The following is a 23,707-nucleotide window of genomic DNA, read 5'->3' as shown; positions in this document are numbered from 1 at the left end:
ACTATAGTCATAAGTAGAAATAAAAACTATTATACACAACAACATATTTTTAAGAACAAGAAAGTATATCTATATTATTATATATTTATTTATTGGTATAAAATAAAATAATTACATAATTCTGTAATAAAAAAATACTGGCTAATTTATTCTTAATTATAATTTAATTAGAGTATTATTTCTAACAATAATGGTTAGGGTTTTAACTAACTTGGTTGATCGACTAATTAGTTCGTTTGTGCACTCAAACAAGTTTTTGGGGTTCGAATCTTAGTAAATTTGAATTAAAAAAAATTACTTTATTCATATTAGGATATTTACGGTGCGGTTTAGTTCGGTTTTAAGAGAAAAAGTCATCCGATTCGAACGCTTAATTTATGTACAGTGCGGTTTGAATTGGATGAACTTTTTTTAGAAATCCGATCTGATCTGATCCGATTACAAGCGGTTTCGATCAGTTTGGATTTGCGGTTTTTTAAATAAAAAAATTAAATACATATAACAAGTCTCATCATTAAATTTTAAATAACCAACAATGACATAACAAATCTTAATAATATTTTAAAAAGCCAACGATAACATAACAATAGAAATAAAATTATAGGTTAGTTAAAATAAATAAATAAATAATATTTTGAACATAAAATATTTATTAAATAGTAATAATACATGAATAATAGAAAAATGTATAACAAATTGAATATGTTATAAGTATAATTGTAAATATAATAATAAAATAATAATATTATAGCACATTGTGCGGTTTAAATTGGATTGGATCGATTATGAAAAATAGATTCGAAATCCGATCCGATCCAGCGGTTTGTAAAAAATAGAATCCAATTAAATTCAAATTAATACAGTTTTATCAGTTTTCAATTTGAATTAAATTGAATGAACGGTTTAATTTGGATCGGTTTGGATTTGAACACCCCTAATTCATATCAAATGGGATTTTTTCTGGACAATGATCTCTAAGCATGATCTCATTCCTCAATACACAATTAAATTTAGTTTAGATGCCAAACCTGAATAATAGCATGCACACAACAGCAAGATGCATTTGCCAATGAGGAGCACTCCATCCGCTTTCCACAGAAGTTCTATCTTCTAGAGAACTTTTTTCCAGTAGATCATCAATATTAGCATGCTAGATACATAGAAACCAATTAAGACATATAATTGATATAAAAGCACCTTTCTTTGCTGATTGCAGATAACAGGACCTTTTGATGATGTATTGGGTAGTACAAGAATTACAGATGGATACTATATATTACTACTATATTAGTAAAAGAAAAAATGTTATAAAAAAATTAAATGTATTATTCAGACAATGAAATTGCAATCTTAATATTGACTCTGATCTAAGCCTGTAGTCTCACTAATTACTCTTCAGATTCAATGTGTCATTCAAAGAAGTTTACACAAAAAAAACCTTCTATCAAAATTTATGAATCAAATAAAAATTGAGCTAGCTTGGTGCCTATTATAATAAATATTTAATGTTCAATCTTTTTTTAAGCGAGTTTGGCATGGATGAGATTAAAATGGAGAGTGAATCCTCTCCAGTGAAAAAAAACTAGATGGTATCCAGTGGAAAATCTTACCTTTCATTGCTTTTTCTCTTTCATTTATTTTTTGTCCCACTTGTAGAATTAAAGGTGAGAGATTACACTTTATTCTCTCTAGTGACAAAAAAACTGAAGAGGATCCATTTCCGATTAAAATGCTCCTATAGCTATAAATGTCGCTGAAATTAACAAGGAATGAAAGAAGTACTCAAATTCATTCATTACCTTGCCATAGTTATTTGATATCTTCTCACATCTCAGTATATGGATGAGCAGAAGTAGTTCTTTTCAAAACAATGAATTACATGAAAACAAGTTCAAAAGGTTAGTTTCTTCAGCCAAATCACCAATAATCCTGACAGGAACACGATCCATCCTTGAAGCTGTGGAACCGGTTAGTGTCATAACTATTTCTTGAGTTGTGATCTTTGAGACATGCTTCATAAAACTATGGCAATTTCGACAGATCCGCAGGTTTTTGAAGAGTCGTGTTATTTTCACTTGAAGTGTCTGAATATTATGTATATTCAAATGTACAGGAAATCATCTCTTTATAGAGAAATTACAGAAATAGAAATAACTAGAAAATGAGAAAAATACTAGTCTAAAATAAAAAAAGATTTCTAGTCATAAAATCCTTAAAAATAAGCTAAACTAAAACTGGAAAGGATATTATAATTAATTCTATTTACAGAAAAGATTCATGAAATAAATTAGAAATATGATTTTGATTTGATCTAGTCAACACTCCCTCTCAAGCTGGCTTGAAGATATCATTCATTGACAGCTTGTTTATTATGTTATCAAAGGTCTTCTTGGGTAATCCTTTAGTTAGAACATCTACCAATTGTTCCGTAGTCGGAATATATGGGATACAAATCTGTCCTCTCTCAATCTTTTCCTTTATAAAATGCTTGTCATCTTCAACATGTTTAGTTCTATCATGCAGAACTGGATTATGGGTAATAGAAATTGCAGATTTGTTGTCACAATACAACCTTATTGGTGGAGAAATGGAAACCTTTAGTTCTTGTAGGATTTTCTCTGCCCATAGTGCTTCACATATTCCATGAGCCACTACTCTAAACTCAGCTTCTGCACTACTTCGTGCCAAAACACTCTGCTTTTTACTCCTCTAATTGACTAGGTTTCCTCCAACAAAGGTGCAATGCCCAAATGTTGACCTTCTATCCATGACATTCCCAACTCAATCTGCATCTGTATAGGCTTCTACTTGAAGATGTCCATAGCTTTTGTAGAGTAACCCTTTCCCAGGCGACCCCTTCAAATACCTTAGGATTCTAAAGACAGCATCCATGTGTTCTCGGCCAGGTGAATACATAAACTGGCTTACCATACTCACAGCAAAGGCTATATCTGGGCGTGTATGAGATAAATAGATTAGCATCCTCACTAACCACTGATATCTCCCTTTGTCTATTACATTTTCTGGTTCAGCTGGCTTCAATTTTAAGTTAGGCTCTATAGGTGTTTTAGCAGCTTTACAACCAAGTAATCCCATCTCTTTTAAAAGATCTAGGATGTACTTTCGTTGGTTCATAAAAATGCCTTCCTTAGACCTTGCAAATTCAATTCCAAAGAAGTATTTTAATGATGAGCCAAGTTCTTTGATTTCAAAAGCTTTTGTAAGCTTTTCTTTCAAGTCTTTTAGATCCAAGCTATCATCACCTGTCAGAATAATATCATCCACATATATAATTAAGATGGCAATTTTATTAACTGCTGAATGTTTATAGAAAAGTGTATGGTCAGCTTGGCTTTGAGTATAACCAAGTCCCTTCACCACCATTCCAAGTCATTCAAACCAAGCTCTTGGGGATTGTTTCAATCCTTAGAGAGATTTCTTTAGTTTGCACACTTTATTGCTCCCTATTTCAACCTCAAATCCAGGTGGAAGTTTCATGAACACCTCTTCCTCTAACTCCCATTCAGGAGAGCATTCTTTACATTCACTTGATATAAAGGCCAATTGTAATTCGCAGCAAGAGATAAGAGAATCCGCATAGAGTTGAGTTTAACAAATGGAGCAAAGATCTCTCGATAATCTACTCCATAGGTTTGTGTAAATCCCGTAGCTACTAACCTAGCCTTATACCTCTCTATGCTTCCATCAGCATTGCACTTAATGTTGAAAATCCACCTGCAACCAACCAATTTTGTATTCTGTGGCAGATATATAATTTCCCAAGTTTCATTCTTCTTGAGTGCATGCCACTCTTTTATCATTGCTAATTTTCAATTGGGATCATTTAGTGCTTCTTCTATATTCCTAGGCTCAAACAGATTTGTAATTTTTGAAGTAAAAGCTCGATGTTTTTGAGAGAGATTTTGGTAAGAGACATAATTAGAAATAGGATAGTTGGTGCTGGTTTTGAGTACCTTTTTGGTACAGGTTCTGGTTTCTTTCCTAAGGGCTATTGGCAAATTATTATTAGAAGTAGCAATATCAGATTTACCAGGAAGATCCTCAGGTACTACAGTTGGACCGTCTTCCGAGTTTTCAGATTGAGTAGGTACAGAGATGATGGGCTGGTCTCTATTCTTCTTGGGATATTTTTGAACATAACATCGAAGCTCCTTTTCTGATTGTGGTATTTCTTTTTCTGTTTGTGTTTCAACTAATTCTGGCACAATTTCAGAATTGATTTCCATATCCTTTTTGGCAGTTATTTTAGAATTTGTTTGATCAGTGAAAGTTGTATCCTCAATATGTAAGATAGGAGTGGGTAAATGTTCATGCAAAAAATTTTCTTCACTTAGACTCTCCTCCTGAAGAAATTTTTTCTGAAAAAATGTTTCATGTTCCAAAAAAGTAACATCCATGCTTACATGACATTTCTTTGTGTGTGGATTGAAACATTTATACCCCTTTTGACTTGGGGAATAGCCAATAAAAATGTATTTTTCTGCCCTTGGATCAAGTTTACTTCGGGGTGAAAGTGTATGCAGAAATACAGTACAACCAAATACTTTTAAAGGTAAATTAGAATATAATCTACATGCTGAAAAATTCTTTTCAAAAGTATCCAACGGTGTGCAGTAATTTAACACACGCGTAGGCATTCAATTTATGAGATAGGCTGCTGTTAGGACAGCATCTCCCCATAAATACTTTGGAACATTACCCTCAAACATAATGGCACGTGCTACTTCAAGAAGATGTTTATTCTTCCTTTCAGTAATGCCATTTTGTTGGGGTGTACTGAGGCATGTAGATTGATGTTGAATACCTTTTTTTTTTGAAGAAATTCACGAAGATTTTTGTTAAAGAATTCAGTACCATTATCACTTCTTAATATTGAAATTTTTGTGTCAAATTGAATTTCTACCATTTTTAAAAAATATTGAAAAATTTTAGAAATCTCAGATTTTTCATGCATGAGATAGATCCAACATAGTCATGTGAGGTCATCAATAAAAGTCACAAATCATTTCTTTCCAAATTGAGTTGTTATTTTCGATGGACCCCATACATCACTATGAATTAACTGGAAAGGTTTAGATGCATGATAAGGTTGAGAGTAATAAGAAACTCTATGACTCTTTGCACGAATACAACTTTCACATTTAAAAAAGGAAGAATCAATATTCTTAAACAAACTTGGAAACAAATGTTTGAGATATGAAAAATTAGGGTGTCCTAGTCTATTGTGCCAGCGTATTATTACGTCCTTTATAGGCATAGAACTTATACCACTAAATCCTTGAGCTACTTTATCTTCCGAAATATCCTAAAAATGATAGAGCCCGTCCATCATCTTAGCACTGCCAATCATCTTCCCCGAGGTCTGGTCTTGAAAAATACCATGAGTGTCAGAATGTCACAGCACAATTGGAATCCTTGCAAATTTTACTAATAGAGAAAAGATTACAAGAAAGATTTGGTACATGTAGGACATTTCTTAGGTCAATGTTTTTAGACAATTTAATTGTACCTTTTTTAGTAATAGATGAAAAACTACCATTAGCAACTCTAATTTTCTCATTTTCAAAAGAAGGAGAACAAGTTTAAATAAAGGAGAGAGGCTGGTCATATGGTCAGATGCACCTGAATCGACAATCCATGGTGCATTCAAGTTTGAGGTGCAGTTAAGGGACATAGGAGTACTAAAATTACCTGTTTGAGCTAAAGAACCACTAGGAGTACTAGACACAGAACTGAAATTTAACGGCCTTATGAGCTGCTTAACCTGTTCCTTACTCAAGGATGATTTTTCAGCCTCATGAGCAGTTGGGGTAGAATGTATTTTGGAACCAGGTTTGCTGCTTTTAAGATGTGCTGGTTTTCCATGAATCTTCCAGCAGGTTTCTCAGGTGTGACGAGGTTTATTGCAGTGGTCATACCAAAGATTGGAGGGATGCTTCTGATTTGATGAACTTTTAAGTGTAGCCGGTGCCACTAAGAGTGCATTAGACTCCAAAGAAGTCTGTTCAATCTTACCTTCCCCCATCATCACAGCTCTACGAGTTTCCTCTCTTCTAACCCCAGCAAAAACTTCTCCAATTGAGAGCAGGATTGCTCTTCCAATAATTCTGCCACGAACTTCATCTAGCTCCACATTGAGGCCTGCAAGAAATTGAAATATCCTCCCTTCTTCCACTGTTTGTTGGTGGTGTTTGGCATCAATGGCTGAAATTCACTTGTAGTTATTGAAGTGGTCAAGGTCCTGCCACACCCGTTTCAATGTGTGAAAATATTTGGTGACATTGTCACTCCTTTGTTGAATTTCTCTAGCTTTTAGAGTAAGTTCATAAATCGGGAATTTATTCCCAAGATCAGAGTACATCTCCTTGACACTATCCCACAATCTTTGACAGTGGTATAGTACATATAGTAACTACTGATATCATCCTCCATTGAGTTTACCAGTCATGTCATCACCATGAAATTTTCGGTATCCCACACATTATATTGTGTGTCAATAACGTTAAACTGACTTCGCTCACCGGTGAGATATCCAATCTTCCCTCTTCCACGAATGTACATCTGAACTGATTGAGACCACCTAAGGTAGTTTGACTCATTGAGTCGAAATGTGGTGATCTGAACTGAATGGGAGTCACCACTAACTAATACCCGTTGCTCATATTTTAAATCTGATGGAGTAGAAGTGGTGTTCTCCTTTTGTTCATGATTAATAACTGAGGAACTGTCAGTCATATCTATAAATCAGAGACACAGTGTAGAGATTCTGATCTGATACCAACTTGAAGTGTCTGAATATTATTTATATTCAAATGTACAGGAAATCATCTCTTTATAGAGGAATTACAAAAATAGAAATAACTAGAAAATAGAAAAAATACTAGTCTAAAATAAGAAAATATTTCTAATCATAAAATCCCTACAAATAAGCTAAACTAAAACTGGAAAGAATATTATAATTAATTCTATTTACAGAAAAGATTCATAAAATAAATTAGGAATCTGATTTTGATTTATCAACATTTTCACATGGCTATTGCTCATAAGGGCAAAGGCAAGAGCCAACTTCTCACTATGGTGATTAAGATGTTCTTCTTTCTCTGTGTATGGAACATCATGAAGCACATGTTCGATTTGTGGTACATAACCAATCAATTTGAGCTTTTCACCAAGCTCCTCCAATTTCAAATGGATTTCCCTGATGTGAGGATGTGCCCCATCCAACACAAAGACATGTACTTTATTGTTTATTTCTACCCAGCTACAACCAGGTTCCTTTTTAACACCATGGCTGGACATCAAGGCCCTTATTCTTTTGGCCTCTGCCCACCAACCTTTGCTAGCAAAAATATTTGAAAGTAATATGTAAGTAGAGTCTGTATCGCATTTGAGCTCAAATAGCCTTTTTGCTGCTCTTTCACCAAATTTAACATTCCCATGCTTTGCACATGCGCCCAGAACATTCTCCCAGACCAATGCATTAGTCGTGAGCTTCATCGCTTCGACAAAACTTTCAACGTCTGCAAATGTTCCTGCATGGCTGAGAATGTCAACCATACAAACATAATGCTCATCTCTAGGAGTTACGCCATAAACATTGCTCATGGAGTTGAAGTGTTGTTTTCCTTCTTCAACAAGACCCATGTGGCTGCATGCAAAAAGGACACCTATAAAGGTAACATCATCGGGTAAGTTGCTCTCATCTTTCATTTTCTGAAAGGTCTCTAGGGCCTTATCACCCTGACCGTGCAGAGAGAATCCACGTATAGTGTTCCATAGGACTTTATCATGCCGAACCAGTTCCTTGAAAATAGTCTCAGCATCTTCTATGCAGCCACATTTTGCATACATAATGCAAGTGCACCAGAAACAAACATATCAGGAAGAAGTCCACTCTTAAGTGCCATAGAGTGAAGTTGCCTTCCACTTTCACTAGCAGTTATCTGGGAACAACCACCTAATCAGCCAGTAACAGTGAACTCATTGGGCCTTACTCCTTCTTGCTGCATTGAATTTAAGAATTTGATAGGCTTCTCTTCTTTCTCAGTTTGGGCAAAACCAATGATCATTACTGTCCATGTGAAGAAGACACCCTATTGATCAACTTGGCAAAAACTATATATGATTCCTCCATATATCTAAATTTGAGATACATGTCCAAAAGGGCTTTCCTGTTTTTCAGAATTTGAGCATGAACTTGCTTTCCGAAGTTTATGTCTAAGAGATTAGAACAAGACCTTAAAATTCTAATAAATGTATACATATTTGGCCTAAATCCTTCGACAAGCATCTGGCAGAAAACATTTGATCCTGATCAGAGTAACCATAGTCTTGAAATCCTGACAATAGAGTATTCCAAGAAACAAGATCTGGCCATGTCATTGTCTCAAACACCCGATAACCATCATCCACACAACCATTTTTAATGTACATCCTGATAAGGGCATTACTTACAGACACATCTGATTCAAACCCAAATTTGAAAATACAAGCATGGATGTTTTCTCCATAAAGCAAGTCACCCGATTCAGCAGCAGCACTAACAACACTTGAAAAGATAAATTGGTTTGGTTCAACTCCTGTATGTCTCATCAAGTAAAATAGCTTAATTGCTTCACTGCTATGACCTTGCTTTTCAAGGCAAGCGATCATTGCACTCGAGGAACTACATCATGGTCTGTGATCATCTAAAAAAGTCTCAGTGCATCATCTACCATGTCACACTTTGAATATACGTCTATAAGACTGGAACACATGAATTTGTCTATTTCAAAACCACTTTTGATTGACAAGTTGGCCATCTCTTGATTGTCCTGACCCTTAAGTACACTGGACAAGGTAAATTCACTGAATTCTACTTCTGAATTTATCATTTCAAAAAATAGTCTAAATGCTCCTTTCCCATCACCCACTTGAGCATGACAATTAATCAACACGTCCCACAATACTTCATTCTGCTCAGGCATGCAGAGCACCTTATCAGCGAGATTGATTTCACCACATTTCGCATATAGATTAACTAATGCAGATGCAATAAAAACATCAGATAATAAAGCCTCCTTAATCACTTCGGCATGAACCTGTTTCCAAAACTAATATCCCAGCACATAGAACAAGCTTTCAAACAAGTGGCAACCGTGAATTCATTCGGACTGATCCCTTTCTTTCTCATCTCACAAAACAAATCAACACCCTGCCTGCCATTTCCCTGAGCTACAAATCCCTGAATTAATGCAGTCCAGGACACAACATCTTGTTCAGGAATTTCATCAAGCGCCTGGCATGCATAACTGGAGTAGTCACATTTTGCATACAAGTTAATGAGTGAAACCCAAAAATGAGAAACGGGGTCCACCCGTTTTTATCTGGTGACCATGAATGGGCTTTCCCTCATTCAAAGCTCCTCTCAAAGCACAATTACCCAACAAGGAAGAATGTCGTTTAAGCCTCTGCTTGCTACTCACATTTGACAGTTCCATCTCAATGTTCTTCTCTGTTTGAGGCACTGAGCAATGATTTCTACCACTAGGGTCTCTTTTAGGTGTTGTCCCTGACCTCTGTTGAGCTGAACTAACTCTTTGGAGGGGTTTCGAGGTGGTTTACGTGAAAAGAGTTGAACTTGGAGAATGGGTGGGGAGAGAAACTGAAAATTGTGTAGGTTGCACAATCCATAGGACACAGTTGCGCATTCCATGAAAACTTTCACTTTTATTTTGTCTAATGATTATTTTTGGATGAGCTGAAGAAAAAACCAACAAACAAAAAGAAAGTTAGGCAATGCTGGAAATAAAGTAGAGGCATAGCAACAACAACCATCATAGATGAATGTGTTGAGGTACTTCAATTTTGCATAATCTTTTATCTTTAAGTGGATTGATGCACTTACTAGGGGTGTGTGTACATGTGTAGGATGAAACCAATTTGTTCTAGCACAGAGGCCCTCAATATTCTCTAGGTCAATTTTTGAGAACCTAACCCAGCCTTAAACCGGATGAAACCTCATTATTCTAAGGCCACAACCATACCAGGTCTAGACTGGGATACAACTTGACAATTTTCTTCATATATGACAATTCTGAATTATGTAATTAAGGTCCAAATTTAGAACAACAGCTTATCAAAGAAAAACAAGCAATTTCAAGGGAAATAGCCTGTAAAAATGCAGCAAATCCTTTTACACAGCACACATATTACATGTTGCTAAGCATTTGAAATGTAGTATGTCCAAGATCCAGAAAGGATCAAAGATAGATAAAGAACTGCAAGCAATCATATGCATGGCACTTATATATTGTGTTTAACAAAGATGGGTTAGTGAACCTAAATGGCAACCGAAACAGAAGCAAACTAAGGCCTTCCTCCTTCCATTTATCTTTTAATTACACTCAAATGATAAGCAAAACAGAATTAAATTAAGGCTCCAGAAAGTTAATTAGTTCATTATTAGTAACAAGGTTTAATCACAAACAAGCAAATTAAGGTTCTATTTGGGCAGAACAGAGCAAAAAGATTAAAGAGCCACCGTTAAATTTAATCAATTTAATCACACATTGTATTTTCATCTCATAAATAGGCAAAACCGGAACTAATCTAATAAAATAACTCGATGAACAAAGAATTTTAAAAAAATCGAATTAATCCATATTGTTAATATATCAAGTAATCATTTTTTTGGTGACATATATCAAGTAATCAATTAATCAGAAATCAAGACATGGAGAGAGGCACAGAAGACTAGAAGAAGAAGAGAACATTGGTGGAGAGAGTTGACCGGCGGCGAGAGAGAGTACAGCTGCAGCAACAGAGACTGGGTGAGTAGAGAGCACAGCAGCAAAGAAGAGGAGCTCAAAGTTCGCAGCCTCGCCCCAGGAACATTAAATAGCTCCAGACATGAGAGAAACGATGGAGAAAGAAGTGGCAGTCGTTCGGGCGTTTGAGAGAGATGCTCGAACGGGTAGAGAGGAAGGGAGGGGAGGGAGGAAGGCAGGCTGGGTGTGTGTGACAGGGACAGACAGGGAACTTCGGTGGGAGAAGATTCTGGATTTTGTAGGTTAGTCTTTGTGGAGAGACAGACAAGGAAAGATCGAGAGCGAAAGACAAAGATGAAAGACCAGAGATTGAAATAAATTTTAGTATTTTATTTAGTGTAAGGTGGAAGGTAGAAATTAAAACAAGAATAAAATTTTAATTTAATTTGTACAAAGAATAAAATGAGGGTATTTTAAGTATAAAATATTATTAAAATTTCAGTTTTCATCTTTAAAAATTTTAGTTTTTTATGTCCCTATTTTTTGGAGATATTGAAATACTGAAATTTTAGGGACAAAGACAAAAATTTTAATACTAATCTCTAAACCAGCAAATATAATACTGAGTTTTAGTCTTCCAGTCTCTGTCTTAATAACTCAAAACAAACATTATCTAAAGGTACACATTGGGATTTTTTCTACTAATTTTGTAGATTTAATTAATCAACTCTTAATTTTGTAATTATATTTTTGTCAGTATAAAATATATTAGAATTATCAAAATATTTTTTAAAAAAATTAAAAATATTTATAATTAAAAATTTAATTATATATTTTTTGGATAAATTTTTAATTAATTTTAATATTTTTATTAAAAAATATAATTGCAAATTTAGTAAAATTATAGAAACTAACAATGTAACTAAACTAATTTTGTAGTTAGGATATTTAGATTTTTTTTTCTATTAACAGTTTTTACCAATATTTGTATTTAAAGATAAAATTTAAGACATAATCAATTATTAAATATTCGAAGACTAAATTTTTAGGATTAATCTCTACATACAAGTAATTTTGCTATACAAGTTTTACAAGTTCTCTAATTGACGCTCAAACGTGCTTGTTATGCACATATGTTTTACGCACCTCTAACATATTTTTAATTTTTGAAAGGATTCCGTTTTCTTTTTTGAATTTCTTGCCTTCTCTTTCTCCTTCTTCATTTACATGCTTTTCTCTCTCTATTCTCTTTCTTCGTTATTTTCGATTTCCATTGTTTTTTGACATCAAGCTCTGAAATCGTTTTTAAAGATAATGGATAATTCAACTTCAAATTTTCAGATGAACCCGTACGTGAACCTTGACTGTGAAATATGCTGTTAATTCTTTCTTGTTTGAATTGAATCTAATGTACTAGGTCTGATTAGAATTAATATAATCTTGTCCATTTTATATCAGACGTTCGGGTGTAGATCAGGAATATTTGGGTGTATTTTTATAAAAGTTTGGATGTATTTATAGTTTATGACTTTTCATCTGACGGAGAGTGAATTGTCTTATTCTTTTAGTTGAATTGTTTTAGTTTCTGTTTAGTTATGATTCATAAATATGGTTTTTGTTAATTTTTTATGATGGTTTTATAGTTGTATTTGCATTCTATAGTTTATACTTGTTTTAATATGGTGTATCTTGGGTGTATTTTGCAGTCCTTCTGTGGTGTATTTTACAGCCCTTGCTGACTTTGGTGGATGATTTTAGTGTTCACGTAACATAACTCATTTCTGTATCTGCAGTAAATTTGGGTGTAAAAACAAAGATATTTAGGTGTAAAACGAAGATATTTGTATGTATTTTTATTATGATGAGTTCTGCATAATTCAGAACTCTTCCTCTTCCTCCTCCTCATCTTGTGCTGCTTCTTCTTTTTCATATTCTTATTTCATATTCTCGTAATTCTTTTTGGGAGGAAAAAATCAAGCAAAGTAGAAAAAAATACATAATATTGCAAAATCAAAAGAAGAAGGAGGAGAAACACGACGATGAAGATGAAACACGCGAAGAAAAAAGAGAAGAAACACAAAGAATGAGGAGAAGAAGAAGGAAGAAGAGGAGGAGGAGGAGAAACGCGAAGAAAAATGACAGTTGTGGTTTTCATCGAGGAAGAAGAAGAGTCGTTCATAATGATGAGTAGCGCGTTTTGAAAACAGAAAGTGGTTGAGTAACGTGCGTGTATTTATTCTTAAATGTGGGAGTGTAATGCGCGTGTGTTTTATTGGGCTTGTGCCAATTTGTAAGACTTATAAGTCAAAAAGGTTTGTATGTGTAGCATACTTGAAATCTTTATATTAGTTTTTCAAATTCATCACTTTTACCAATTTGATATCTCATATCCCAATTGCAATGTATAGTGGTTCTCCAAATTGAGCTTTGGACATTATAGTGGTATGTGGTTCTCTTTTTCAGTCCTTGTGTACATTTGATGTGGCCCTCATAAGGGAGTATCACATAATGACTCTTGTTGAATTGACGTCCGAAAGGGGTCTAGGACCACTATAGTGTTTGCAACTCAATCTCGAGAACTACTAGAGTGTAATTGAGATCTGAATGACTAAATTGGTGAAGGTCATGATAAAGTTTGGTATTCTAAATAAAATTTTTAAATTACCGCAAATTTGGGTGGCGAGTTCATCCAACAAATACAGAAGATTGATGGGTCTGGTAACTTGAAAACCAAAGTGATATATTTGTTTAATCCGACTAAACAATTTATTAGTCTAATACAGAAGATTGATGGGTCTGGTAACTTGAACAGTTTGCATTCCTCTATTTGAAAATTCTGACGCAATGGTTCACAACTGAGTCTATATGAAGCCTAAATTCTAAATCTGAAAGTGTCAAACATAGAAGAAAAAAAAAAATCGTATATCTGCAACCAAAGCATGGTAATTAAGTACATTCAACCTAAATTTTTCTGATGGAGTCACGTATATATAAAGCACAGTAGCTAATACATTATAGCCTAAAATCCAACTACCCTCCCTACAAATTCCCCCACGTATATGAGGAGGAGCCTGACTGAGAAATATGTTTCTCAAGAACCAAAAGAAGCAGAAGCTATAAGGATTTATACACAACAGCCACCCTTCTTTTCGGTGTGATCCATGTCCGGAACAACTATTCTTGTTCCCTTCAGAAGCCCTGAACTCCCATTGGGGTCTGTGTCGTCGTTGGCAGAAAGTGTTTTTTTGCTGATTATTCGGTATATCTCGGTTAGAATGGTCAGAAAGGCGGTTTCAACATTGGTGGACTCGAGCGCCGAAGTCTCCATAAAGAACAGGTTCTCTCTTTGTGCAAACTCCTGCGCGTCTTCTGTTGGCACTGCTCTTAGAGCTGCAAGATCACACTTGTTGCCTATTAGCATTATGACGATGTTTTTGTCCGCGTGACCCCTCAATTCCTCTAACCACCTTGCCATGTGGTCAAAAGATTGGCGTTTTGTCATGTCAAAAACTAACATTGCTCCAACAGCACCACGATAATATGCACTAGTAACTGCCCTGTACCTGAAAGAGAGTAGTGAACTTTTTCAGAAGCTGTGTAACAAACTAAGATGCAAAACAAAAAATCTCGATGAGAGAAAAAAAAAGAACCTAAACAGAACAAATATGCAAAAGATTGAATGTTTTGAGCATATATCCAAGCCAAACGAAAAGCAAACAAAAATACTTGTGATTGCTTATAATGCAGAAAAATCTATCTTAACATCCCAGGAGTAATTAGCCATTACAAACAAATTTTCAGAAGAGAGGTGTGGCATAATCAGAAAAATATGATCACAATCCTTGGCATAAATCATAGTGTTGGGATCCATATTTGGTCTAAAGGCTAGGTTTTTGCTTTTCAGAAATCAGTAAACAATCACTCATGGATATTATAGTAAAGACATTAATAGATTAGTAATTCAGATAAAGCTTCATCAGTTCATACTAAACTTACCAATTAGTAAGACTGGTGCACCTTTGGTATGAGAAAACACGAAGGAAGTCCAATTAAAACAAATAAAGTTTTTCTATAAATTCATCCAATCCAACAACAGAATCCTAATTACTTTTTGTACCCTTTACAAGACAGAGTCATATCAAGCTAGGCTTGAACCCGCTGACTGGAAATTAATGGAAACACACATGGGAAGAAAAAAAAAAGAGGAACATCCAGAAAAATTCTTAGTAGATAAAAGAAAGTTCAAAAGACATTCACTTTGCAGAATAGGAGTACTATCTTCCATTCTTCCCACTGACGGGTGAACATTAAAAACAAATCAATCGAGGGGTGAACATTAAAAACAAATCAATCGAAAAGGTAGAAAATAATATTGACCAGAAAAAGCTCCTTTATGAAATTACATTATGAATTTGAGCAACCAAAACATGCAAACTCCACTGAGGATCTAACCAAAGTTAATTCGCTGCAATAATTCCACAAATAAATGAGTAATAGGAATCTCTAAGGAATTTCATGCTGGACTTATAGATTCTTAATGAGAAAAAGTAATTCTTAATGAACTACAATGTTAGATTTATAGATCCTTGAAGAAACATGACCTGCACACATTTCATTTCTTTGGAACCTATAAGTACAGGGATCCTTTTTTTTTTCTTTTCTCTCATATACTTATAAGTTCATAGTAAGATTTTTCAAAGACTTATTTTATACATTTCTTTTAAGGACCTATATAAGTCTATTACAAAATGTCAAAATTTACTTATCTTGTTACTCTAAATAAATAATAGATGGTATCCATCCCAAAGACATGAGATTCCACATTGCTATTCTAAATAATATACTAAACCATAGTAACAGCCTCGTGAAGATACAAATTTCATTCGAGTCTGGAAGGGGATTATACGTTACCAAACTGCATTGATCACGTAAAATCTAACAAGTCTTTAATTTTATTATTATATTTAACGTTCGCAGCTATTAAACTACCCAATCACCAACAACGTGGTGTTGTCATGGTGGTTGAGGCACACTATGACCCTAAAGGGAACCAGGTCCTACTCCTCCACAAACCAAACCTAACTACCCATACATAACAATAATTATAGCAATCAAGAACAAAAGAAACGGACCTAATTCAACAATTATAAGAATCAAGACCAATAATAATAATAATAAAAATAATAAATTATACATATTGAATTGAATTGAATGATAAAAGAGAAAGAGAAAGAGAAAGAGAAAGAGAAATGAACCTTTCTTGGCCAGCGGTGTCCCATATTTGAGCCTTAACGGTTTTGTTATCGATGATGAGAGTCTTCGTTTGGAACTCAACACCAATCGTGGCCTTCGAATCCATGCTGAACTCGTTCCTCGCGAACCGCGCCAAGAGCTGCGTCTTCCCCACCGCCGAGTCTCCGATCAACACCACCTTGAACACGTAATCGATCTTCTGGTTGTAGTCACCGTACAAATTCGACATCCTGAATCAGAATTTTCTATTTTTCCCCCTTAATATTTCTTCGGTTCTTCTGAGGAATTAGAGATAGAACGGAATTGGAATTGTTGTGCCCCCGCAGTTTCCTCAAAATTACCGCGGGAATTGGAACGTGGGAGGAGAAAGGTGGAAGAAGAAGGCGTTGTCTTCTTGTCTTTGATGAATCATGGAAAGGCTTCTTTCTGTTCTTGTTGTTGATGTCTTCTTTGGTATGATCGTAGGGGTTGAGTTGATCAATATAATAATAAATATTATTAATTAACAATAATTAAACAGAAAGAAAAACGAAAGAGATGTGACGTAAACGGGGAAAAGGAAAATCAGAAGGAAAATGTTTGTGTTTGTGTTTGTGTTGTGTTTGGGTTAGGTTCACAAATGCAGGGAGGCAGTTTGAGGGTGGGGGTGCATCAATAGCAAGTCCCTTGGTACTACTATTGGTATGAAAAAATAAGTTGGATTCTACAATTTGATTTTAACCGGATCGTTATTTTAATCCAAACCTAATCAAAATTAACTTCATGTCTACTGTGAGATGCAGAGATTAAAATTCACCTTTGACACAAGTTACTATTTCAAGATAACGACAAATTGTAAGTCACCAAATATTTTTTATAGTTAATGTAAAATTTAAATTATCGAATTTTTTTTTGTAAAATATATTTTTTTTTTGAAGTTCAGTAAAAATTTTAAAAATATTCTTAAAATTTTATTTTGTTTTAATTTTGTCTCAAAAATTTTTAATTTGCATCGAGTATATTATTTTCAATAACTAAATTTTTAAAAAATTTAAAACCAATCCAACAAAAATACATAAAAAATATGCTTAATTTATTTGTATTGAAGATTGTTCTTATGAAATTGTTGTTGATTTATTCTTAATATTTTTTGAAAAATTAGCGGCTTGAGGTATAATTGATGCATATAAAAAATTTTCAGGAAAAAATTGAAACAAAATAAAATTTAAAAATATTTTTAAAATATTTGTTAAATTTTAAAGACAAAAAATATATTTTACTCTTTTTTATCTAAGGTAGGTAAAAGTTTTATTCAATAAATAAAAAAGTTTAGGTCCAAGATGGACCTCACAAGAGTTAAGATGGGAATTCCAATTACAATAGAAATACAACTTATAATAAAGAAAAACAATTTAAGAAAGGAAAAGTAGCATTCATCTTCTTTCTTCTGTAGGGCTCACGAACGGTTTTGAACTTAACATCACTTGCTGCAGCGTTATCAATGATTTGGTGCGGTAAAATTGCATTACCTTCAAATATAAACTTGTTTTTCAACTTCCAAATTTTTTAAAGTAGGTGACAACTATAATTATAATCTGTTTTCCATTTAATTGGTTCTTTGTCTTCTCTATCAATTGTAACCACCACTGCCAAATATCTGAATTTTGTTGCATAGTAGAGGTATCAATTCCATAACGGCTCCAGAGCTCAGCACATTGTTCGCACAGAACCAAGTAACGACCCACCGTTTCAATTTCAATTTCACTTCTTCGGTAGATTAGGTTTGCAATATGAAACCTCTCATGGAGTTTTGAACAGATTGAAATGCCATTGTGCATGATTTTCCATAAGAAAAGTTTGATTTTTTGTTGGCATTGTAAGTTCCATATTGAGCTCCATAGGCGTTGCTACGCACAATAACTCCCATTTTTCACTATTAGCCAGGTAATCAAATCTTCTTCTCCTTCTCCTACTGCATTGCATTCCTGGCTTTTTTATATAAATAAATATTAGAAATCCATTATTTACCAAAATACGCAGCAGGAGAAAATATTCCCAAAATGCGTAGGGCCATATCAGATGGGGCGTCTGCGAAATGGAATTTCACTCCAAGTCAGGTCCGGCGGCCGCGAAATGAACCTGATAATAGCAGGCACCCAACTTCGCAATTGGCAGCCACGAAATGGTGCACATCAGGCCTGGGCGAGGTGGGCCACTTCTCAGGCAGCGACCACGAAATGGTTCCATTACGCCGGTGGCACACGTGAGTTGGTCTCTTCCTTTGTGGTGCCCACGAATTGGATGGTCAAGGCTGCAAGAATTCAGTAAGCTCCAGCTCCCGTACCTCATATGTATTGGTTGTATTGGGTGGCCAAAGACAGTTGGAAAGGAAGTTGGGAATAAAAGGGTGTTGGGGAGAAGACCTGAAGTACGGTTGAAAGGAAAAGGGTTAAAAAAAAGTGTTGGTGCTAAAAGAAAGTTTTGCTGAGTTGATGTGTGGTGCTGTGTTTGAGGAAAAAAAAAAGTAACATGAAGTGCACTAATTCATGAATGCTCTTTGTATTGGGCATTTCGCTGGCGCCAGACCTGAGATGGGTCGACCATGATATGCCATCTGCTGCTGTCAGGTTCATTTCGCGGCTGCCGGACTTGAGTTGGAGTGAAACTACATTTCGTGGGCGCTGCATCTGATATAGCCCTGTGCATTTTAGGAAGACTTTTTACTGGTGCGTATTTTGGTAAATAATGTATTTCTAATATTTATTTATATAAAAAAGCCTTGCATTCCTTCTGGCAATCAACCTCCAACCTTGTTTTCCTAGCATAGCTAAATTAAAAGCTTTGAGTTCTTTAAAATTCAATTCGCCTTGGCAATTTGGTTTGCACATAGTACACTATTTTATCCATATTTTCTGTTCTAACTCTTTGGTGGCCCACCAGAATTGCATAATCATCCTGTGTAATTCCTCTGGTAAGCTCTCTAGGAGCTTAAAACAGCTTAGGATATAAATGAAAATTGTTGTAGCATCTGCCTTAATAAGAACTTCTCTTCCACTACTCGATTGGAATGATCTCTTTCAATGTTGTAGTTTGCTAGACACCTTATCTTTAATATAGTTGAAAGTTGCTATTCTTGATCTCTGGACTACCGATGGTAAGCCAAGGTATCGATCTTGATTTTTCACATATGAAACTTATAGAATGGTTGCCATTTGTTGTCTACTCTCTATCGGTGTGTTGTGGTTGAAAAAAATAGAAGATTTGTTCAAATTAATAGCCTTCCCACTAAGCATAGAGTAGGTGTTGAGAATGGCTATCAAATTTTGATAATCTCTCTCTACAGCCCTGCTGAATAAAACTGAATCATATGCAAAGAATAGATGAGTAAGAGATGGACATCTACGATTAAGTCTCACATCCACAATTTCGTGCCTCTATTTTCTTTCATGGAGAAGATAGGATAACCCTTCTGCAAAAAAAGAAAAAAAAAAGAATAGATAGGGGGATAGAGGAACATCTTGTCGCAATCCACTACATGGTATAAAGTAGACATCAGATTGTCCTTCCAAAGTAACAGAGTAAGAGACCATCATCACACATTCCTTAATCTAGTCCATCTATTTCTTACAAAAACCTATTTTTTTCATAATAGCCCAAACAAAGCTCCATTCCACCTTGTTATACGCCTATTCATGTCAATTTTGAATGTTAATTCCTTTTCTCCAAACCTCTTGTTTTATAAAAAATGCATAAATTGATGAACAATCAACACATTATCACTAATAAGCCTTCCTTTAATGAAAGCGCTTTGATTATAACTGATTACTTTATCTATCACTGACTGTAATTGATGTACTAATACTTTATAGAAAACAATACTAAGTTTAATAGGTCTGACCTGTTTCATAAATGTAGTATTAGTCACCTTCGGGATTAAACAAATGTGGGTATGATTGAATGCACTCAGCATGTGGCCCCCCATAAAGAGACTGATAACTGCTCTTGTAACATCTTCTTTAATTACCTCCCAAAAAAATTGATAGAATTTTGTAGTGAACCCATCCTTACCAGGAGCTGAGAAGGGATTAACAGAGAATACAACCTCTTTAACCTCTTTTTCAGCCATGGATCGAGTAATTCTTCTTCTAATGTCATCATTAATCTTTTTAGGAACTTCTTTCAATGCCTTTTCTAGGTCTATTGGATCAGAAGACGTAAATCATCAACTGCTTGATTAAGAGAAATGATGATAAATTACTTAACCACACGTCCTCTCCCACATAGTTAATTAATTTGATTATAGATACTGATTTCATCATGTAATGGACAAGTTTATACCATCTTTTAAAGGTTTTAATTTCAACTATTAAGTAAGGAAAAAAAATATAATAATATCTTGGAGACAATAAAATTTGTTTAGCTTTCTAATGAGTTAATTGATCTCGAAATTTTACTTATTCTAAATTGGTTTATAAAATTTTAACCTACTCTCCAAAATTTACATTTGTAACTCAAGTTAGTTCCTCGACTATATTTCATTAATGGCGTATTGATGTGGCATGTTGACGTGTACCGTTAGTACCATGTATCAGAATATAGTTTGACTATGTGTATTGGGGTGCTGACGTGGGAGTTAGTTACACATGGCATGTCGACATAGATAGTGGTGCCACATGGCAGAATACGGTTTGTCCATGTATCACTATAATAAAAATGCTAAATACCATTGGATTTAATGTCGCATGATAGCGGCAGATTTTCCATCAGATTTACCGGTGACATATGCATCAAATTCGTCAAGTCAAACTATTACCGACGAAATTTTCTTTTCAGACGGTAAATTTGCTGGGAAATTTTGGAGGAAAAAATAAAATAAGAGGTGCGAATTCTAGGGGCAGATTTACTGGCAAATTTTTAAGCACATATTGTGAACGATGCATTTTGATGTCATTGAACACGTTACTGTCAAATTTATTCGCCAGTAAGATGGTAACGATGCCCTAAATTCAAAACGCACACCCTCCTCCCTCACTTTTGAAAAGTCCCTTCTCTCTCTACCACTCTCCTCTTTTTTCTCTCTTCTCTCTCTACCTTTGGCAACCCCTTAGGCTACCCTTCGCCAGCGTTGACCATCTGCATTCTTTTTCAAAGACTTCATGGACTCGCCTAGATCATGTTTCCTTACCTGAGACCAACGGCTCCCTCTGTCTCTGCCGTCGTTGGTCTCTTTGCTGCCATTGTTTCCTCTGTTGCCAGAGCTGCGTGTCTCTTCCCTCTTTCGGGTAGGTTGCACAATTATTCCCTCTTCCTTCTTTACCATTGCTCCCCTTTTTTATTTTTTCAAATATAAAAATCCTAATCTCGTTTTTACCCCAGTCAGTTTGGCTACTGCGCCGTCGTTACTGCTGCGACGCCTGGAAGGTATTAATACTTTGATTTTTGGCTACATTGTATGTATGTATGTATGTATGTATGTATGTATGTATGTATGTCTACTTGTTAATTTTAAATATTTAAAAAACTTATGAACAATAAAAATATATAATTGAATTCTCTTTTTTGGTAGTGTAAAGGAGAGAAAAGTTCTGTTTTGGTAGAATTGGATGGATTAGAGTGTAATCTTTTTTATAAAAAAGACACTTTTTCGTTTTAGTTTCTTGCTGAGTGATTTACTAATGCCATTTTTGTCATATTTTAATTTTTGAATTTTTTTACTTTTCGTTTAGATGATTTAGAAATGGAGAAACATGGTAAAATTTGTAAAACTTCTTTTAAATATAAAATTGAAGTTTCTTTCTTCTTTAAGGTTGCCTTGTATCTTGCACACAATAATTACTTTACATATTATGAATTTAAGATTAAATTAAAATATTAATATTTAATATTTACTTAATTACATTTAAGAAAGTATGCAAACAGTTTTTTGTTATTTCATTATTTAATAATAATTTTTATAATTTATTAACTTTATTTCTATTTTAGAATTTTTTTTTGAACTTCGTTTATCTTTAATCGTGGGTTATTCTTGCTAAGATATATACATGAATTGTTCGTGCAGTACTAGGTTAGTTTTTTGTCTCTAACTTTAAGTTTAATGCTAGATTTACTTTTTCTATGATAGAGTTTTAGGACGAAAGTGGGAGAAGGTTGCCTAGTGGCGCTTTTTGGAAATCCTTGTTTGCTAGAAAATTGCAAAGTAATAAAGGGTTGCGCACTAGATCGACTAGGATTTGATGTTTTATTGAATGCATGTTTGTTCTAATTTATGCCTATAACTTGTCACAGCCTAGAATGAGCCATGACAGGCACTCAAAGATAATACTCTAGTAAACCTAACAATTTCAAATCTAGATAAAATAAGAATATTATAGATATTTTTAATAAATATACAAGTACTAAAATGAATAAGTTGCATATTATTTTTAATAATGACACAAAGTAGATTAACATGACTGGATCCTGCGTGTGACATATGGAGCATATAACATCTAAGAACTCAACAAAGAGTAAGTTCTCATTAAGATAATTACCTTTGGATAACAAAAGCTAACATGTTCTGTCTTGATTTTTTTTAAAAAAATAGAGTGAGTTTTACAACTCAGTGACTAAATAATACATCTATAATTCACATGAGACCATATAACAGTATTATCAAAATATATTTTCTTTAGAAAGTAATTAATACAAATAAGTGAATCAATAAGGGAGATTTCAATACAGAAATCAAATCAAATAGTCCACACTTGGGCAGCTCCACCTCTAAGGGTATCCCTTTTCCTCTTATTTGTTCGTATAGAATAACAGATTCAACGTGTGACCTACACATTAGGCTAGCAATGCCCTGCTAGCTGAGGTTTGAGCCAGATGCATCTAGGTTAATGTCATTATCACCAATAACTACGGTTTTCTAATATAAACCTCCCAAACTAATTCAAAGCATATAGTTTCAAATATAACATATTCTTGAATCTTTTAATATATCAGGTATCAAATCGAATTAAATAATACTTTCTCATAAAAACTCCTTTTCAATCATACTTTTTTAATCATAAGAAATTTCAAACATGTTTTACAATTTCAAAGTACATAAGTCAATTTTGATTTTAGGTTGAGAATTGAAAATAATTGGTTTTGAATGACAAATCCGAGATGTTGAATTGAAATGTTAAGTTGTGATAAAATTGGAATACTAAGTTTGTGCTGCGATTTAATTGAGAAAATTTGCAAAGGGTGTTGAATTTTGGCTTAGAAGTGACTCTGTCAACTTTTGGTAAGGATTTAAAGAGTTTTGAAAATTTTAAGTTAAGATTTCAATTGGGAGTTACGGGAGGTTTCAAAAAGGTGAGGCAAACTTGATGTTGGATTAACTATCGAGAAAGACCTAGAGGAGACTAAGAGTGAAATGGATGAGTATAGCATAGGCTTGAAATTAGATAGATTATGGCGTTGTAAATAAGAATGAGGGACGTAAATAGGAATTTGAATTGGTGTTAAAATAAATTGTAAATGGATATTTGAATTGATATTGAAGGATAATATAATAAATGGTATAAGGTTAGTCAAAATTGAGAAAACTTTTAATGGTGGTTCAACCCAAAATTTTGTTTTCTTTTCGTGGTCCAAATTTTGTGGGCAAAATTTTTAAGTAGGTGGGTAGAATGTAAAACCCCGATTAAACGAAAATTAAATAAATAATTAATAAATAT

At 34.2% G+C, this 23,707-nt stretch overlaps 3 protein-coding genes across 5 annotated transcripts; all 3 read right to left on the bottom strand.

Annotated features, from left to right (window-relative positions):
* Positions 1-6,793: 6,793 nt before the first annotated feature.
* Positions 6,794-11,133, bottom strand: LOC112726360 (pentatricopeptide repeat-containing protein At2g03880, mitochondrial). Of its 3 annotated transcripts, none has more exons than XM_029292328.2 (2): positions 10,793-11,133; positions 6,794-9,760 (listed from the first exon to the last, which is right to left on the bottom strand). In XM_029292328.2, the coding sequence occupies exon 2, from the start codon at positions 7,870-7,872 to the stop codon at positions 6,991-6,993; it is 882 nt and encodes a 293-aa protein (XP_029148161.1). In that variant the 5' UTR covers positions 7,873-9,760; positions 10,793-11,133; the 3' UTR covers positions 6,794-6,990. The 3 variants fall into 3 exon arrangements, with proteins under 3 accessions (XP_029148161.1, XP_029148164.1, XP_029148163.1); XM_029292331.2 differs by having other exon boundaries at positions 10,774-11,119; XM_029292330.2 differs by having other exon boundaries at positions 9,908-11,034.
* On the bottom strand, positions 8,709-9,500 carry LOC140177057 (pentatricopeptide repeat-containing protein At1g50270-like). Its single transcript, XM_072209456.1, has 3 exons — positions 9,486-9,500; positions 9,158-9,298; positions 8,709-9,101 (listed from the first exon to the last, which is right to left on the bottom strand). Exons 1-3 carry the CDS (start codon positions 9,498-9,500, stop codon positions 8,709-8,711), a joined length of 549 nt encoding a protein of 182 aa, XP_072065557.1.
* A 2,423-nt stretch (positions 11,134-13,556) lies between the features above and the next one.
* On the bottom strand, positions 13,557-16,729 carry LOC112746448 (ras-related protein RABA4d). The gene is made up of 2 exons (XM_025794947.3): positions 16,025-16,729; positions 13,557-14,332 (listed from the first exon to the last, which is right to left on the bottom strand). Exons 1-2 carry the CDS (start codon positions 16,249-16,251, stop codon positions 13,894-13,896), a joined length of 666 nt encoding a protein of 221 aa, XP_025650732.1. The 5' UTR covers positions 16,252-16,729; the 3' UTR covers positions 13,557-13,893.
* Between the last annotated feature and the right edge of the window lie 6,978 nt (positions 16,730-23,707).

The sequence above is a fragment of the Arachis hypogaea genome, chromosome 2 (genome assembly GCF_003086295.3).
Source record: "Arachis hypogaea cultivar Tifrunner chromosome 2, arahy.Tifrunner.gnm2.J5K5, whole genome shotgun sequence".
NCBI classification, from domain to species: Eukaryota; Viridiplantae; Streptophyta; class Magnoliopsida; order Fabales; family Fabaceae; genus Arachis; species Arachis hypogaea.
Note: the sequence above shows the minus strand (reverse complement) of the source record. Positions and strands in the feature narration are given on the sequence as shown.

What these genes read in the sequence shown, in the direction of transcription:
- LOC112746448 (XM_025794947.3), bottom strand. Translation starts at nt 16,251, where the DNA reads ATGTCGAATTTGTACGGTGACTACAACCAGAAGATCGATTACGTGTTC. An exon ending in GACACCGCTGGCCAAGAAAG is followed by an intron (nt 14,333 to 16,024) that starts GTTCATTTCTCT and finishes ACTCTCTTTCAG; the next exon opens with GTACAGGGCAGTTACTAGTG.
- LOC140177057 (XM_072209456.1), bottom strand. An exon ending in TCAGTCCGAATGAATTCACG is followed by an intron (nt 9,102 to 9,157) that starts GTTGCCACTTGT and finishes TTTTGGAAACAG; the next exon opens with GTTCATGCCGAAGTGATTAA.
- LOC112726360 (XM_029292328.2), bottom strand. Translation starts at nt 7,872, where the DNA reads ATGTATGCAAAATGTGGCTGCATAGAAGATGCTGAGACTATTTTCAAG.